This window comes from Ictalurus punctatus, chromosome 8 (assembly GCF_001660625.3).
Source record: "Ictalurus punctatus breed USDA103 chromosome 8, Coco_2.0, whole genome shotgun sequence".
In the NCBI taxonomy this organism is placed as follows: Eukaryota; Metazoa; Chordata; class Actinopteri; order Siluriformes; family Ictaluridae; genus Ictalurus; species Ictalurus punctatus.
This window is the reverse complement of record NC_030423.2, coordinates 24,330,257-24,348,902: the sequence shown is the minus strand read 5'-3', so window position 1 is coordinate 24,348,902 and position 18,646 is coordinate 24,330,257. Positions and strand designations below refer to the sequence as shown.

The 18,646-nt window shown below is 40.1% G+C and overlaps 1 protein-coding gene across 2 annotated transcripts in view; it reads right to left on the bottom strand.

Moving 5' to 3' along the window:
• aff2 (AF4/FMR2 family, member 2) overlaps positions 1 to 18,646 on the bottom strand; it is a 263,231-nt gene that overhangs the window by 182,053 nt on the left and 62,532 nt on the right. For both annotated transcript variants that reach the window (XM_017474720.3, XM_017474719.3), the window contains exon 3: positions 20 to 820. In XM_017474720.3, coding sequence (XP_017330209.1) covers positions 20 to 820 — 801 coding nt within the window. The remainder of the gene's footprint in view (positions 1 to 19; positions 821 to 18,646) is intronic.

Sequence of the window (18,646 nt, the reverse complement as noted above, 5' to 3'; positions counted from 1 at the left end):
TAGAAAAATCAGTACTCACCTCCCCTGATTGAGGGAGAGTCAGCTTGGGAAGTTTGCCCTTGCTCCCCACTGTGCCGCCTTTGCCATCCATCAGGCTTGTAAATGGCGTTCCACCATATCCATCCGTGATTTCCAGAGTAGGCTTGAGCTCAGGAGAGTCATTGGGTGCCTGGTCCTGGCCGTCCATGGGCCGGACATAGGCTGTGGGTTTCTGCTGTCCTACGCTGCTGGGCTTGCAGTGCAGGCCCTGGGGGAATGTTGGTGTGGACAGACCACCGGGCACCAGAGAAGTAGAGGCCACAGGTGACCCTGAGTCTTGCTCGCAGGGTGAGCTGGCGACAGTTGGCACCTTGGCTGGCTGCCCATGCCTCCTGCTGGGGTGTGTGGAAGTGGACGAAGTGCCAGGGCTCGAGTCACCCTGTTCCTGTTCATGCCCACTGGAGCTCTGCTTTCCCCGGCTGGCAGCCTGAGCTGCCTGGCTGCTGCCCGAACCATGTGCTCCTCGGGACCAGTCAGAGGAACGGGACTTTTTGGTGCCCTGATGCCCGTGGAGGATGCTGGGCCCTGCCATGTTGGTGGTAGGTGGAGGAGGCATGGAAGTTGTGTGGTTCGCTGGCTGGGATGAAGTGGCTCTGCCACGCTGAGCTTCGGTGAAGAAGCTGGGCTGGTCCGTTTTCTCCACTGGGGTCTGGGGAACTGAGTTCTTAGGGATGCCCACCAAGTGGCTTTGGTTGGAATGGCTGGTCAAGAGTTCCTTCATCTCGTCATAGTTACCCAATGTGTTCTGGACTCGGTTGGCCAGGGCATCACCTTTGTTGGTCTGTAATGACAGAAAAAAAAACCCATCATGGACATCTGACCAATTCAATTCAATTCAATTCAATTTTATTTGCATAGCGCTTTTGACAATAGACATTGTCCCTAAGCAGCTTTACAGAAATATTAACATGGTATACAGATATTAAAGGTGCGAATTTATCCCAACTGAGCAAGCCACTGAGTGGCGACGGTGGCGAGGAAAAACTCCCTAAGATGTTTTAAGAGGAAGAAACCTTGAGAGGAACCAGACTAAGAAGGGAAGTCATCCTCATTTGGGTAACAACAGTTAGTGTGAAAAAGTTCATTATGGATTTATATGACGTCTGTATGGCCTTAGGAGCAGCCGTAGTCCCAGCAGTCTGGAATTAAAGAAGATTTGAGCTCCATCCAGAGGTAGAAAGGATCTGGATCTCTAGTATCTCCATAAATTCGTGTGGGGCTCGGGGAAAGGAGAGAGGGAGAAAAATATCATAAATTATTGTCCTTCTTTTAATCTAACCACTGCCTATACTAGACTCATCTTCAAGGTTCTTTAAGGATTTTTTGATGAATTCAAAATGATTAGACTTCCAAAGGAGTTTCTGTTCCAAAGGGACAAATCAAAGAACAATTCAGGATAATAGTGTCTGCTTAATAGTGTTTTTGCTCCAATAATAACACTGCCATTTAGATTACCACCACCTGCAGTTTGTGTTGGCACATGTGTGTGCCTGTAGTTATGAAAGAGAGAAAAAATATGAGTAAGTGTTTGTGTGTGGGTGAAAGTCAAAGTCAAAAGGGAAATGCACAGAAGCACATGCTGCATAGGTACAGATGTGCAGTTCAATATGCATCCTTCTTTTAAGTGCAAATGGCGAATAATCAGCTCAAGTGTGAAAATTCTAGCAGATAGAAATAATAAAATAGCACACTGCATTGTAGCCTTAATTTACCACTCTTACTACATTAAAGAGTAATACCAATTACAGGTTATATGTTAGTTTCTGTTTATGCTACAGAAGCACCACAATATTAGCAGATTGACATAGGGTCTGCCAAAACCAATCATAGCTATAGATCAAATAGCTGAAAGTGCAGACAAGCTGACGATCTTTAATAAGAGCTTGTGATTTAGCTCCTTTTGGAGGCTAGCTAGCTAATAAACAAACTCTTGTTTTAAGAAAAAGAATGACCCAAGGCCACAGTCCGCATTTATCACTCACTGCAGTGTTTTGTGTGGCTAGATCTGATGACAGCAAACTAGCTGAGTAAGCTACAAGCCTGAGAAGATAAAAACACACACCTGGTTGCTTCCCTTGTGTGTATTTCAATGACCTCATCTCAAGTCGTTGTGTATTTTGTTATGCAAATTGAATTGAATTGTATTCTCCAGCCTATCTTAGTTAGTTAGCTAGCTAACTAAATGCTAGAGGACAAGCTTGCTGCTTAATTTGTGTTATGCTGAACGTCCATCCATCCATCCATTTTATATACCATGAGGAACCTATCCAGGGAGCATCGAGGGTACACCCTGAACGCGGTGCCAATCTATCCAGGGCACAATCACATACGTTCATAGACTATGGACACTTTGGACATGCCAGTCAGCATGTCTTTGGACTGCAGCATGGGGAAAACATGAAAACTCTGCACACACAGGGAATCGAACCCTCGACCCTGGAGGTGTGTGATGCGTGTGTGTGAGGTGAATGTGCTAACTACTAAGCCACCGTGCACCCGTTATACTGCACCTTCTTTTAACTAATGCAGGTGACTTGTGCTCTGTGTGGCTCTGATGCTGATGTTAGCAAGCTAACTGGCTAAATCAGCTCATTAATTACAGACTGAACCAAACAAGCATACCTGGTTGCTTCTGGTGTGTGTATTTTTATTAACCAATCTCCATTCTGCCTGTATTATGTTATTTCATCTGTGTATTTTACTATGCAATGTGAATTGTGTTCCTTGTTCTGTCCTTTAGCTAACTAACTAATGTTAGAGGACCAGCTTGCTGCCACTGGCTGTGTGTGACGATAAGACTGCTTTTAGCCAGTGTTAGGTGACTAGCTAACTCTTATTGTAGAGAAAAATGGATACGTCAGTGCCGTGGTGCAAATTTGTTCACAGTGCAGTGCTTTATGCAACTCTGAGCCTGAACGTAGTAAGCTAGATAGCTAAATTCAGTTAGCTAGCTAAAAGACTGAACAAAACAAGCACACCTGGTGTGTGTATTTTTATTACCTGGTTTAATTACCTTAGCCAATCAGACTGAATTGAGTCCTCTAGCCTCTAGTCCTCTAGTCTTTTAGCTAACTACCTAATATTAGCAGACTATCTTGCTACCACTGGATTTGTGTGAAGCTTGACTACTTTTCTGGGGGGAATAATGATGTAACCGAGCTGGAGTTTGACTTCAGCATCCGGAAACTCCTGGCAAATCAAACCCGTTAGCTCTGACTGTAAATCGCTGCGAATTACTATTACAGGCTCGTCAGAGAGACTCTCGGCAGCTCAGGAACTCCATGTTTTAGGATATTTCTTTCTCCCTTGATGTAATAATCATGTTTTTCACGTTCCTAACAACACATCAATGCACCGCAGCTTTAATGCACTGGGAATTAGTGCTATTGCCATGTTTTCCAACAATTAAAATAGAAAATAAGTTCCAATTTTAAGTTGAACGAAACACACTGAACAGAGGATGCCGGCATGTCATGTCAGATGCCTTGATTATGAACACACATGCATCATTTTCAGCTGAAAAATTTCACTCAGCTTCTGTTTGTTCCGAGAATTCCTTGTTATAATTGCTTTCTCCTTAGCTGTACCGCACATCATTAGTTTATACAGCTTTCCTCTTCAGAGAGCCATGCAAATGCATCCCCCACTGACTCTTTCCATAATAAGCAACATTCTGCTTAGGACCCAAACCCTCTCCTACTCGGTTCATTTTTGGCTGCGTTTGTATCTCCGTGATTCCAAAGTACCTGTGCAATAACAATCCAATTCAACCCAGCATGCATGACATCAATTATTTCAGGCCACAACACCACTGCTTTGGTAGAGTGTGTGTGCACGAGCATACTCGAAGAACAAACGAGCGAACAGCACTTGTGTGTGTTGCCCTCTGTTTGCAATACAATTAAAAGGTCTGTTATTCCCAAGCAGCGAAAAGTATCAAGATAAATCTATTAACATTCGCCATTCGTTTCGTGTGTAATTGCCACATTAATAACGGAGCCCCTAAGTCGGCGATGCAAATGCGCACGTCATTGGCTTCCGACGACGCTAAAAAAAGTCAATAAACAAATAATGGTAAATTATCCACGAGCAGGAGAGAGCATGCTGGACCATTATTGTGGGAAACAAATTAGCTGGTGGGCAGTTAACGTTTGACCCTACGCACAAAGAAGGACGGCGAGACCAGATCCACTCGGCTTAGCACCCAGAATAACCTATGAACCTGCAAAGCTGCTGAGTTAATGCAGGTCGTAAAGCCGTTACGACAGCGTGGCTGTCGTTTAAAGATTTACTGCAATTGGAGTCAGTATAAAGGATGCTTTATTGTGTGCATCAAAATCTGGTAATTGGAAATGATAAAGACTAACTAGTAAGATGGCTCTGGACATTAAAATGCAATGTAGCATTCACCGTGTTTGTCTCAAAGCAAGCTGTATAGTTGTACATTCATCAACAGGAAAACATGAACAAAGCATCAACCGTGTACAGTATTCGCCATGGCTGACATAGGAATGGCTACACGGCTCACCCTGGCTTTCCTCCAACACTTTCGGATCGAGAGACCTCACGGGAAGGGGAAGTCTTGAGGGGAAAGTGAGCGCTGGGTAAAGTACCTAAACACGTAAGCCCATCTGGACAGCACACAAAGGCCTCTTGTGTGAACTCCAACTGCCTGACTCATACAGGGGAAAGGCAGCACTCATGCCAAGTTCTGCATTCTACAGCCTGGGCAAGGTGAAAACTGCAGGAATCCTGATGCTTGAGGCATTAATTGCTGACACGTTATTTTAAAGGAACGACTTGTTTAAAAAAAAAGAAAGCCCTTCATGGATGATTAATCGCATACTTAATGGTGGGGGAGTATGAATTTTTTGGGACTACAAAAGTCTTTTTTAGCCTTGAGACTAAATACTTTCTTTTTTTATATCCCCAAACCGCTACTTTTCTTAATAACATTTATCAGTCTCATATAAATGAATCATGAGGTTATTCAAAAGAAAAGACATGCTGATTAAATGTCGTTTTTTTTCCCCTCCCTTTGCGAAGTCATTAATGCGACATTGCTCATCAGTATCGATTAAATGACAGTACTGCTGTACAGCTACACCTCAAGCAACATGCTAAACATGACAGCATCGAACTGGGGTTTTCTACATGGAATTTTTTCTATTTTTCAAAATAGCAATAAACACTAGCTGTACTTGTCCTTGATCAGAAGTGTCCCAGTGATGCACGATTTTATATTTTCTGCTCGAACACCTGATTCAGCTAATGAAAAAAAAAAAAAAATGCAACCCTACATTCAAACTAGTTAGCAAAAGTTTATACAAAAATAAAATAAAAAAAGGAGGCCAGCCCATCGCACACCAATTCACACCTAGGAGCAATTTAGGGTCGGTAATAAACCTGCCAGCATGTTTCGGGAGGTGTGAGGAAACGAAAAAGAGATTTGCTCCATCTTATGCGCATGAGATATGTACATGCTTAAGCAACAAATACAAATGTCTGAGCCTATTATATGTTTACTTTTTTTATTCCAACTTTAAAGACATGCTGAAAGAGAAATCAATGTGTTCAAGAGTGTATTTCTGAGTGAAACGGCATAATTGGGTAGGCAGGACTTTGATTTTATTCATCGGTGTTTGATTGGCTTGTAAAAAGTAAGCATGCCAAAATAAACATGGAGTCAGATATAGATGCTAACTTGCGGTGAGGGACTGCTCGCGTCCCATAACACAACTCGTTTTTCATTAGAAAAGTCGGAGATGGAGGAAAAAGAATGAAAATGTAGTCTCAGGAGTGAGATCGTAATTATTTAAGCCTGTGCATGCAGCTACGAACGGAAGAATGCAGAGGCCGAAGTTTGTGCTTGCCCCCACAAGTACTGTATCTTGATGTCAAATGGTAAATAATAGGTTATTATGTTTTTGGAATAGAAACTGTGGGAAAATTATATTGTATGTCTCACAGTTCAGGGGATTAAAAACTCCTTCTGCACCAACATCAGGATGATTCAGGTCTGATCTTTTGCTTGCAATATGTAGTGATGGGTATATCATACCTTGACACCAAATTTGGCATTTCTAGGATTGATGCTCGTTAAGAAATATTAGAAGAAGCATAAGAAGAAAAATACGTTCATTGTAATGTTAGCTAGCTGATTTCAAGCTAGCTACTGTACATTAGTTACCTTGGATCGAGCAGGCTAGCAATAGAGACGAGCAGGTTTCGTTTCACTTAGCACATCTATCTAAAGTATGTTTTTGTTTTCAATACATCTGAATACCTCTTTGTCAACAACAGATAGAGGCTGATTGTCAAGAAAAAACATACTAGGTAAGAGCTGTGACATTGTTTTTTCTTGTCTAGACAGAGTTCACTGCACAGTTTGGTTAGCATCTGCTGCTAGTTATGAATTCCTAGCGCTGGGTTTATGTTTAAAATGTTTTATCAGGTAAGATGCTATAATACCTCCTCTGGATACCAGTATCAATATGCAGCCCTACTGATATCAGGTGTGACTGGTTGCTACAGCCTATGGTCGAAATATCGTCCAGTATCCACTGGTTAGTCATTCAGTAATAGGCTCCTCTGCAAAATGAAGAGGCTCCTCATTCCTTCTGTGGCTATCTGAACTTCTAGTCTAGCATAGATCACCCACTTGACGGTACTTACGACTCAATTTGGGTTCTTTTAAGCACTACAAAGTGAGGACCAGATCCTATGAGTCTTACGTAAAATATGTAAAGCTCGCAGGAAATAAGGGATCTGTGTGGGAGTAGGCACTGTACAGCACATCAGATCAGATCAATTATTTTGCAATGCAACTACGAAATGCATTAAGGTGCAAGATGAAATATGAATCGGTTGGCCTTTAGTCTTGGCTGGAAAAAAAGAACAAAAAATATCTATGTAAGCATTTGTTGAAGCAGTACGTGGCCTGTGTAAAACATTTTAATGGGCGTATTATTGAAGAGAATCAGCACACTGTGGTACTAAGGGATGTACAGGGTCAGGGCGCTTGGGTGCTACCACTCTGTACAGCCTAGCAAGCTCTCAATGCTTCTCTTTGTTTTCTTTCTCCATCTCAGCACTTCCAGCATTCATGCCACCACCTCTTCCATGGCCCGCCTGACTATTATTGGTCAAAACAAATTGCCTGTTTATATGCATAAGCAAAAGCTCAGCATTCATGGAATATACATCATTTTTTATGCAGGCACAACCTTGTATTGCTCCCACCTGTGAGATATTAAATCAGTGATAAGGGTCTCTACAATGGCTGTCATGAACTGGAATATCTCGTCTCTATAATTCAGATTTCGGAAGAGAAATTGCAGCAACAACACCCCATTTCATAAGACGAGGTTTATGAGTAGAGATTGAAACATCAGCTTTTGGAGTTATTTCCTATGTCCTAGTCAGCGGCAGTGTTTGTGCAATGAGCTGATGGACTGTAGTTCATATTTGTTTGTTTTTTTTAAAAGCTATATCATTTTCTAGCTATAAAATTGGGCCTGTTTCTTAGGAATTCGCATGAATGGCAATATCCTGAGCTAAGGCTGCAAGAATGATGGATGGTTGCATATGCGCGTGGATATGGATGTGCTCCTGTGTGTTTTTGTGAAGCGTTCGGCTTCTCTCTCTCTCTCTCTCTCTCTCTCTCTCTCTCTCTCCTTGACAAGACATTGGCAGTGTTTACAAAAGGGCCTTGTGTTGCTCCGCCACAGGCTCTTGGGGCTTTGCCCTCAAGCCCAAAAGGCCAACAACTGAAATGGTAATGAAGGTACCAGTGCTCTTAGATCTGCATCAGAAAGCAATGAAACCTCACACTAGTACAACACCAAAACACACACAGCAAACACTCTTTACAGAATCCAGGATGTGTTGAAAAAGTGTCTTGGCAAAAGGTTCAATATTTCTGCCGTTGGACTCCTGTGTTCAGATCACATAAAGAGGGAGGAACAGAAAACAGCAGCGCTCTACTCAGCCATTCATGCGTCCAGATGAGGGATCGATCGTGGCTTAAATGAGCAAACTCCAACCGCACATCATCGTAAATCGATAGCGAGCTGGTTACAGCCAGGGAGAATAGGAAGAATATGCACGTGATGAATTGCCTGTAAGGTAATCAACAATTGTCTTCAACGGGCGTGTGTATTGAAAAAAGCCGCACACTTTCGAAATGATTTCAATAGCTCTCTCCAGCGCTTAGAGTGTTTAATTATGTCTACACGTGCATCTTTAATGCATATAACAAACAATACACTCTAATTGAGACTTGAATGGAAATGAAAATGTATGATAATAGCTCATTAAAGGAACACTCATGAATCTTTCAAGCTAATTTCGATCTCTAGCATAGATGTGATTACTATAAACACGACTTCTGACACAATTAACTGTACTGAGAAACCTGAGAAGCTTACAACCCGTTCACAGATTACCTGACGGCATACAGATATAGGAAAAGTAGTTCTTTATTAGATTAGTTTTTTCTTTAAATATATTTTATTAATGAATTTATTATTTATTAATTTTGTGTTTGTTTGTTTGTTTGTTCTATTCTTTGAATTCGCTAATTTAATATTCACTTTCTTAGTAACTAAGTAATTTATTCGTTTCTTTATTTTACAAAAACACTGAAAAGCAGATACATCCTGAATATAGACAAACATAAAATATTTATTATGAAATGATTATAAAGCCTTTACAAGAGGTTTGTTTTTACATTTATTTATTTATTTATTTCAAATATATATTTTAAATGCCTACAAAAAAGTGTAAACATCCTGAATGTAGACAAACCTATACAATATTCATTATTAAAGTGTTCTAAAAGCAATTAAAAGTTGTTGTTTTATTTTTAATGAATTTATTTGCTTGTTTGTTTGTTTATTTGTTCTATCAATCATTGTTTATTGCTAGAATAACCTTAAACTTTTTGACTTTTGGACTAAACTGGTTTTTCGTTCTATGTGACAACGTGACAAAAATTCTTAAAACATAAACAAACAAATAAATAAATAAACACACTAAAAATATCGGCAACAGATATTAAAATACAGGACTATTCCTTTAAAATTAGGCCCTTGTTTGTCTGTTAATTATTCATTACTTTGGACAAATGCATCTACCAAATATATAAATGTAAATGCAAATACGTTGGTGCTTTGGGAATATATTACCGTGCATTATATATTCGTGTGGCCCAGCACGAGGTACCCCGTTTCCATAATTTTGGATGAATAACCGTCACCGACTGAACCTGTTGATAGAATGTGACAGCCATGACAGCAGTCACTATTAAGCATGGCTAAATGTGGAGACACTGCACTCAAGCACACATTCACAACTCTCCAGAGACCAAATGTTGGACTGAATAAATTAAGCTCAACCCACTGACTGGCTCTGGGTGTACACGCATGCATAAAACATAACCAAGGTGAGGGGGGAAAAATGGCTGAATGTGTGATAGAAGACAGACAAAAACAAGGCATTGTGGGGGAATTAATCATTTACTCCAGGGTTCTTGACTCAGCAGGTTACAGTAGGAGCTAATTTGGGAATATTTACCTTTGGGGTGAAAAGGAGAGAGAAAACACAGACACACGCACAAACTCAGAGACTCAGACACACACACACACACACACAGCCTGGAGCAGCAGAGGAGTATGGCACCAGCTCCAGCGTGCTGAACTTGGCAGACTGAGAGACCTTTAAAGCCACCTCGGACACAGAGCACGACGAGATCTGGACCTCGGGGACTGACTCTCAACCCTGAGGGAGGCACTTTTTTCTTTGGGATGGCAGCACCAGGGCGGCTTTGAAGGTGCCAGGCAGTCCGGCAGCCAGTAAATTAGTCCCAAATAGCTGTTAACAGCACAGTTCCATTAAACAGGATTTAAAGGGATTAGCTAATAGCAGCCTTAGATTAATGTAAGGGGGAGGGGGGTGTTAAGAGGAAAAGTAGTTGACAGGGGAACCAGAACGCTCACTTCCTGCAGTCTTTTAAGAGAAATCTCTCGGCGACATTATTAACCGCAAATCTGTCTTAACTACAAATCCAGAGAGTGGATCGTAAACACTGAATCACTGCGAGAATGGCTTGAATTCACATCTCTCATCAGCGCCGTTACCTCTTCAGTGCACGCTCACACAAAGGCCGAGTGTGGCGTCATTACATCGCTATGGCTCAGCAAAGCTCTTTCCTGGCCAAATCCCTCTTGTTTTTTTGACAGCATGGCTTGCTGAGCGGTGAGGGTTCAAAGCTGAACGCGTGTTTCAGGACGGTGACGCAAGTCCACAGCTGCCTGGTGGAATGCAAGGACAGCAAATTCTTACAGAATAGAGGGAAGACAACAATGTATGATAAAAAAGAATAAATAAACATACTAAAAAAAAAGATAAAAAAAAAATGAAAACAACAACAACAATAAAATAAACAACTCTGAATTCTCAACTCTGCTTGGTCAGGACGAGTTGATTGATTTTCTATAAGCGGACAACCACGGTAACCAGCCCAGAAAAGATGTCCACATTGACTTGAACGTAACTATAAACAGCTAAAAGTAATCACTGTAATCACTGGCAAATTGCCGCAACGTGCTGTGATACAGAAAATAATCAACTTCAGGGTGGTAACAGTAACTCCTCTTCACATCGAGCTTCACCATCCGACCCCAGCATGCCTCCGTGTGCTTTATTTCTTGCTTATTTCGCAGGCAGGAAAACTTTGCTTCTTTCTTGCATTTACTTTTTAATACAAGCTAAAGTATCGATCGACAGAATACAATAATAATAGCCTCACACTGGAAAATGTTCGATTAATTCACCTATACTCAATATGTTTTTTTTCTTTTAGCACATCCCACATCATTATAATGAGTCTTCATTGGTCACATATACATCAGAGCGCAGTGAAATTCTTTTCTTAGCATAACCCAGCATGTTAGGAAGCTGGGGTCAGAGATGATACAGTGCCCCTGGGGCAGAGAGGGTTAAGGGCCTTGCTCAAGGGCCAAACAGCAGCAGTTTGGCAGTGCTGGGGCTTGAACCCCCGACCTTCTGAGCAGTAATCCAGAGCCTTAACCGCTAAGCCACTACAGCCCCGTTTTCAAATTTTTATTATTTTTATTTTTAATATTATATAATATCTATAATGAGGGCCCAACAGTGGTAGCTTGGCAGTGCTGGGGCTTGACCTCCTGATCTTCTGATCAGTATCCCAGAGCCTTTAACCACTGCATCATAAGCTGTACTGGTATACATCATTATTGTAAGAAACTCTTAATTTACACAGTCGAGTTATGAAGTAAAACAGAGGTCCTTTTTTTTCTTTCTTTCTTTTTTTTTTTTTTAAAACAATAACCACATTCTAGTAGCATATTATGGTCGATATCAGCAGTGACCCAGTTTTAGCAGTGACGAGTGCATTCTAGACGATCTAAGTAGAGCGGTCTGATGGTGAAACTAATTTCAGAGGCAAAAACATATAGTGTGTGCTCAGATGGAGATAAATGACATATGGAGCTGACGAGAGAGAGAGAGAGGGAGAGAGAGAGAGAGAGAGAGAGACTAGGCAAGAACTGAGGGATAAAGTGTGTCTTGCCTTGAGATGACTGTAATTAGTCTTCAAAGAAAAGTATCATTGTAACATTGTGAGATGACCGGGCCTACGAGTAGCAGCATTTCCAATCCCGTTTCCCTTTAAACGCAGGTTTTAAAGTTACAGTTCACACACACACACGCACACACACACACATGTCCTGTAGCTTGGCGAATGAATCAGAAGTGGCGTCACCGCTCGTACTAGGACATAAATCCTGTTTCTTGTCTGGATCAATTACTCTGGATTGTTTGATAGGCCCTGAGAATACACATGTAGACATATGCAAATCATGTGTGCTCCATATGGCTAACGCATCGCTATTATCAGTAAAACTACTCTGATATATACTGACTGTGTGTGTGTGTGTGTGTGTGTGTGTGTGTGTGTGTGTGTGTGTGTTTGGCAGTCTGGGAAAACCTGTTGCATGTCGATGTGTCAAAAATGATGTCTTTTTCTACCAATAATATTCCTTGACACCTCTACTTTAAATTTTTTTTTAAAAAACCATAACCATATTTTTGTACCAGAACAACGCGGAACTGTTTTTACTCAGTCTACTTTCTGCTGTGTAAGCAGCCAGTATAACGAACACGGTGATTAAAAACAGTCAATCTGACTAAAGAAGTCGAAAACCTTGATAGCTACGTGGGATTTCCTACAATTTGAATAAAATTACACAGCATTGCGATAGCCACAGGGACACAAGCCTAATCAGTTCAGTTTGTAATAAGTTACCAGCTGTCAAAATGTCCGCCATGCTACCGCACCATCACGTCATCGTCAAACCAGACAAGACACGACAGTGGACGATGTTTCAATGACCGAATAAAAACGGGATATTTCGTCGACAGAACAGAGATGACTGACTGAATGAATCTGCGATTATTTCCTCGCCGAGTAAAGAGAACACAGTGAGGTCCGTGTGTAAAATATCGCAACTTTTTACCTCAGCTGATGAGACAGGGACCGATGCGATTCATGCTGATAATCGAAGCGAGAACTCATTTCTCATCGTAAACGTAGAACTCTTTAAGATTTTCGGCAGTAATTTCGGTTTTCCGTAAGTAGATTCGTTGATAATCGTTGAGGTAGGCGGGGCTTCAGCTTGCGATTGCCTGATATTGTCTCTGAAATCGGTTTAGCAGATGAAATCAGAGTTGTTAAGGACTCTTAAAATAGTTTACGGTATAAATATAATGATTTTTATCATCTAAAAAATCATCTATAAAGGGATTCCCTGAAACAATAAGGGATGTTATTGTTAAACAGAAAATGCTTGATGGATGGGCGGGGCTTGAAAAGTGTGTCAGTCAACAGACTGCTATTAAAATCTATATAGTCGTATGGACTATGGACTTATTTCTAATTTGAATAGCTTGAATATTCTCCCTTTTTAAATTTTTGCCTGTAACCAGTCTACAAACTGTTAGACCTTGTAAGATATACACAAAAGCGAAACGCATTTCAGGTCGAGAAAGCCTGTTTCTGCTACGAAGCCTGTTGTTATAATCCATCACAGCACGTTATACTGTACGTTCCATCAAGGCTGATATAACATAAGAAGACCTTCACAGACAAAACAATCAAGGAAAGAGTAACTAAAGGCCCCTAAAATGGCACGTCAGCGAAAAGCTTGGAAACATGATGCCACTTCTGGGAGAGAGGCAGTTTTTTTATCGACTGCCTGAGGAGCGCAGAGAAGTAAGCAGCAGCATTGATCCTGAATTCTGAACCCCTGAGGTCTTCCGTGCCGCTGTATTGACAGCACTTTGACTCCCCTTTCACGCACTTTCTGTGGAAAAATCAGTCTTGTCACCTGCTAACAGCTGGCTTAGGACACAAATCAAAGGACGGAGGAAAAGATGGAAAGAAAGTGGTGCTTGAACTCGATGCAGCTTCCCCGGCTGACTGGAAGTCATTTAGAGTGCAGGGGGGAATAAGTGTGTGAAATTAACATTTTGCTGAGGCTTTTACAGAGTGCATAACCATAAGATAAAAAAATACTTCCCTCTCCACACTTCCCAGAGTTCATAGCTAGTCACTGTGAAGTATATTTCCTTAAAAAAAAAAACAACATTTTTGGATTAAAAAAAATAAGTTCAGGTTACTTACTGACCTTACTGGTGCTGATATCAAAGCCAAATAATACTAAACTAGGTGTGTGAAGATATACATATGACTCCAGAATTATTGGCACCCTTCATAGAATGAAGCAAAAATGATTACGTTACACATAAATATTACACAAATCTTAAGACATTGGACTACTGCTCGGAAGGCCACGAGTTCAAATCCAAGCACCGGCTCTTAACGCTCTTAACCCTTAATGCTCAACTGCCCACTTGTATAAATGTAAGTTGATCTGGATAAATTTCTTTCTTAATTAGAATATTTTTTCTCAAAAAACATACTGTGCCATATATTATTAAACTCACAAAGTTTTTTTTTTGTTTGTTTGTTTTTTGTTTTTTTGTAATAAAAGCTTTGACAATGACTACGTTTACATGGACAGCAGTAATCTAATTATTGACCTTACTCTGATTAAGATAATAATGTGATTAAGGTGTTTACATGAGTCGCTCTTAGAATACTCCTGTCATGTTCCTGTTTTACATGTTATAGAGTATAATTAGATTAACGGCACACGTCATTACATCACCGCGCCAAGCCGTCCGACATCCCTCCAGAATTTCACGTATTAACATATGGTTGGTCTTTGTTATGGTACCATGTACAGTTTTGGGTGTTTTTATTTTATTTTTTTACGAACGCTTCAAGTGCGGTTAATTATTTGTCATGCTGTACGTGCTAATAGACGACTGCTTGAAGCCGTGGGCTGCGACCCAAACCGCATACTTACCGTCTATATAGTAGCTGAGATACATGTATTTCTCCTACTACAGGCCTATTGTAGGCAAGTATGCGGTTTGGGACGCAGCCGTGCTCTCTTGTTCGCCGTAAAACAGTCGCGCACTGCCGTGTGTGTACGTGTCCTGTCGCAAAATGCGGTGAAATCTCTCACACGATGTTAATAATGTGATTAAGGTGTTTACATGTCTGTAACGCATGTTGATAATGCGGCTAAAACAGGAATACTCCACACGTCTTAATTCGATTTGTGTTTACTTCGAGTATGACCTAAATCGGATTAAGGTAATCAAAAATCGCTGTTTACATGCTAGTTTCTTAATCAGAGTATCGTCTTAATCGGGTTAATATTGGATTATTGTTGTCCATGTAAACGTACTGAATGTCTTGTTTTCTTAGGATATAAATATTTCCTCATTCATTACCATCACTATAAGAAAACAAAAGAGCTTTCAACAGAAAAGAGATATATGGTTGCTGACCTGAACAAATCAGGCAATGGATAAAATAAAATAATTTAAAAAAAAATTAGACAAGCAGTTAAAATACTATTAAGCAATATCAGAGAAATGAGAGGAATGATTAGGCGAGGCTTCACCAGGTATTAAAAGCCGGGATGTCGATACATTTCTAAGGTGGAGTTTTGCAGAAAAAATAGCACTGTTTAAAGAAATGTGTCTCATTGGACAGTTGAAATTTAAGGAAAAGACACAACAAAGTTTTTCCAATAGTCAAATTCTACTGTCGTACCACCTAAAGGTTCAATGTGTTGTGCATTCTGGATGCTTTTCTGCTCACCACGGCTGTAAAATGCGGTTATTTGAGTTACTGTATCCTTACCGTTAGCTCAAACCAGTCTCTCTCGAATACTCGCTCGACAGATGGTTTTTGTTTTTTTTACACCATTCTGTGTAAACTCGAGGGTCGGCTGTGCGTGAGAATCAGCACTTTCTGAAACGCTCAAAACAACCCTCCTGGCACCAAACAACCACGCCACAGCCACAGTCACAGAGATCACACTGTTTGATGTGGGCATTAATTAAAGCTCTTCATCTGTATGTGCATGATTTTATGCACTGAGCTACTGCCACATGATTGGCATGAGTGAGCAGGTGTACAAGTGTTCTATTAAAGTGGCTGGTGACTGTAAATATCAGTTCATTTATTATAACATACACAGTTGCCTGTATCTGTATGAAAATATACAGAGATACAAAACCAGTCGTCATTTGTAAATAATAATATTTGGATGCTAATGTAAATGTGATTTTTTTTTTTTTTTAATGTTAAGTTTGCCTCCTTCTTTACTTAATAACCTAATAATCTAATCTTGCAAAAAAAAAAAAAAAAAAAAAGAAAAGGGGGAGAAAGAAACGAACAGCCGGTACAGTGAAGCGCAATATAGAAACCCTGCATCTTCTCATCTATGCTAGGTAGCAAATCTCCATCAGCCTGAGTGGCACTTAATTAATGGAGTCTGGAGCATTAACACATGCTAAACAGTGGGTTGCGCTCTGATTGTTGTTAGTTGTTAATAACACCACCTGCTAATAATGCCACCGCCACAGTATGATAAACATAGACCTATGTGATGAAAAATGGGTTCCTGGCAATCAAGCAACAGTGTCTGTTTGCAATTTTACACAGAAAGCTATAGTTAAATGCATTAATTACACAATGTGTGGCATTTCTTTTCAACAGCCATTTTCAAAGTTGTTTTTTTTTTTCTTAAAAACAACAAACAGTCTGTTACTATAGCGATCAGTCCTACTGAATCACTCGCCATCAATCAAGCAGGAGTCTTGTGTATAAAGTTATCCTAAAATTGTATATGCTCAAACAGCAAAATCAGAATAAGATTTTAAGCACGATCCTCCCCAGATTTAAAATCCTCCAATCCTCCTCATTATAAGTCATTACAATTCCTAATACACCTATAGTCATTTTGATATGTTTACATACAGTAATATAGAAAATGTCATAGAGCAAATCCAAAGAGGTCGAACCCCGCCATGGCCATCTGGGCTGAGAGAGATGGCATACTCTTGTCAATAGTGATGCACCGAAAGGAAAATTCTGGCTGAAAACGAAACTGAAAATTCAGGATGCACTTGGCTGAAAACCGAAACCGAAAATGAAATTTTATTTTTAAATCCCGTTTTAAAATAGTATGTGTTTTTGTATAATTGTATTAATATTAGACCTTTTAATTCATTTCATGAATTTAATGCATCTGAATTGAACTTTTATTCAAATGAACACACCAAAACAAAACCAATATTAAATACAACACCAATTCCCCAAAAGTTGGGACGCTGTGTAAAATGTAAATAGACGTAAATTAAAACTAGAACGCGATGATTTGCAAATCTCATAAACTCATAATGTTATTCACAATAGAACATAGAAAACATATCAAATGTTTAAAGTGAGGAAAAAATAAGGTCATTTTGAATTTGATGGCGGAAACTCATCTCAAAAAAGTTGGGACGGGGCAACAAAAGGCTGGAAAAGTAGGTGTTACTAAACAGAAACAGCTGGAGGAACATTTTGCAACTAATTGAGTTGCAGTTTAAACATTTCATATGTTTTATATGTTCTATTGGGAATAACGTATGGGTTTATGAGATTTGCAAATCATTGCGTTCTGGTTTTATTTACGTTTATTTACATTTTACACAGCGTCCCAACTTTTTTTTGGAATTGGGGTTGTATATTTTTCTTCATTCAGTTCTGTATCATCAAACTGAACAGATTTTTTTTTTTTTTTTATCTAATTATCCAAATAATGTAAAGTTCTACAAAACTATTATAATATGCAAAACAGCAGTCAGGTAATGAAGTAGGCCTCTGTTCTGTTTATGCAAATGCATTTCCACATTAATTAAAGCTCATTGTGCAAAACAGCAGCAATAAGAACTAAAACTAACCTCAAACTGTAAACAACAGCTTTAGCCTCAAGTCAAGAACAAACTTTTGCACAGCTACATGCATTTTAATGTAATTGCTATATACATAGCAAATTGGACGGCTTTCTATTTAAGCAAAAGTCGCAGGTTTCTCTTCAAGAACAAAAGTTGCTCAGCTTTCTGGTGGGAGAGATGGTTCCCCTTCTCATCAAGAACATGAGATGCTGCACTGAACAGTCTCTCACTCTCTGTGCTAGTGCTTGGGGCAGATAAATACCTGCGTGCAGTGCAAGCAATGGAAAGTGTAACTGCGCTTGTTATGGCGCTGCTAGGGATTCTCGTCAAACATGTCAGAAAGCGGAAGAGTTCGCACCTCATCGCTCGTACGCACCCGTTCCTCTGGTAGACTTTTCTCTGTGCTGCGCGTCGATCCTTCAGCAGATGCGTTCATCAGCTCCACCTCTGAGTGTATCATTTCTCATGCACGCTGCTTTTTCTCCGTACAGTAATTTTCTTTAAATCCCGGATCTAGTAATGTTGCAATGCAGCGATAACCGTCGGCTAGCTCGAGAGTGAAATCTGCACGCCGAGCACTGAGGGGCGGGTGGGGCGTGGTGGCATATATTTTCGGCTCATATTTTTTTCTCTTACGGTCAAAAAACGAAAATGCCATTTTCGGCCGAAAATTTCCGACGGACGAAATTTCGGTGCATCCCAGCTTGTCAATCACAGCAACACTAGGCAATCATGGGAGTCTGTGAGCTCATGTATGTGGAAGAGGGCAGATAGCCCTTTTCCTCTGAGTGTGTTACACTCCCCTGTGATGCAGCATGAGCAGCAGTTCGAAAACAAGCAGTTGGCTGGCTTCATTTGTCTCAGACGAAGCTCTAAATTGGTCTAAATAAGTAAATAAATAAATGGTGTGAAAAATCTAATTGCCATTGTCATAGGGACTGGTAAAGAAATTCTGTAATGCTTTCAGAAATAATGAAGTGGAAAGTATTTATATAATGATATAAGTTGAAAAGGAATGTAAAGCTATAAGTACATAAGTACATAAGCAAGTAAACCCTTTGTCTTGAGTACAATATGGTGTGCTTTTATTTTTATTAAAAAAGCATGGGAAAGTTCTCAAAAATGTCTATGTGCAAGTGCCAGGATTCAGTGTGTGTGTTTTTGTTGTTGTTGTTTTCAATCTGAAAAGTGTTTCTTAGCATGC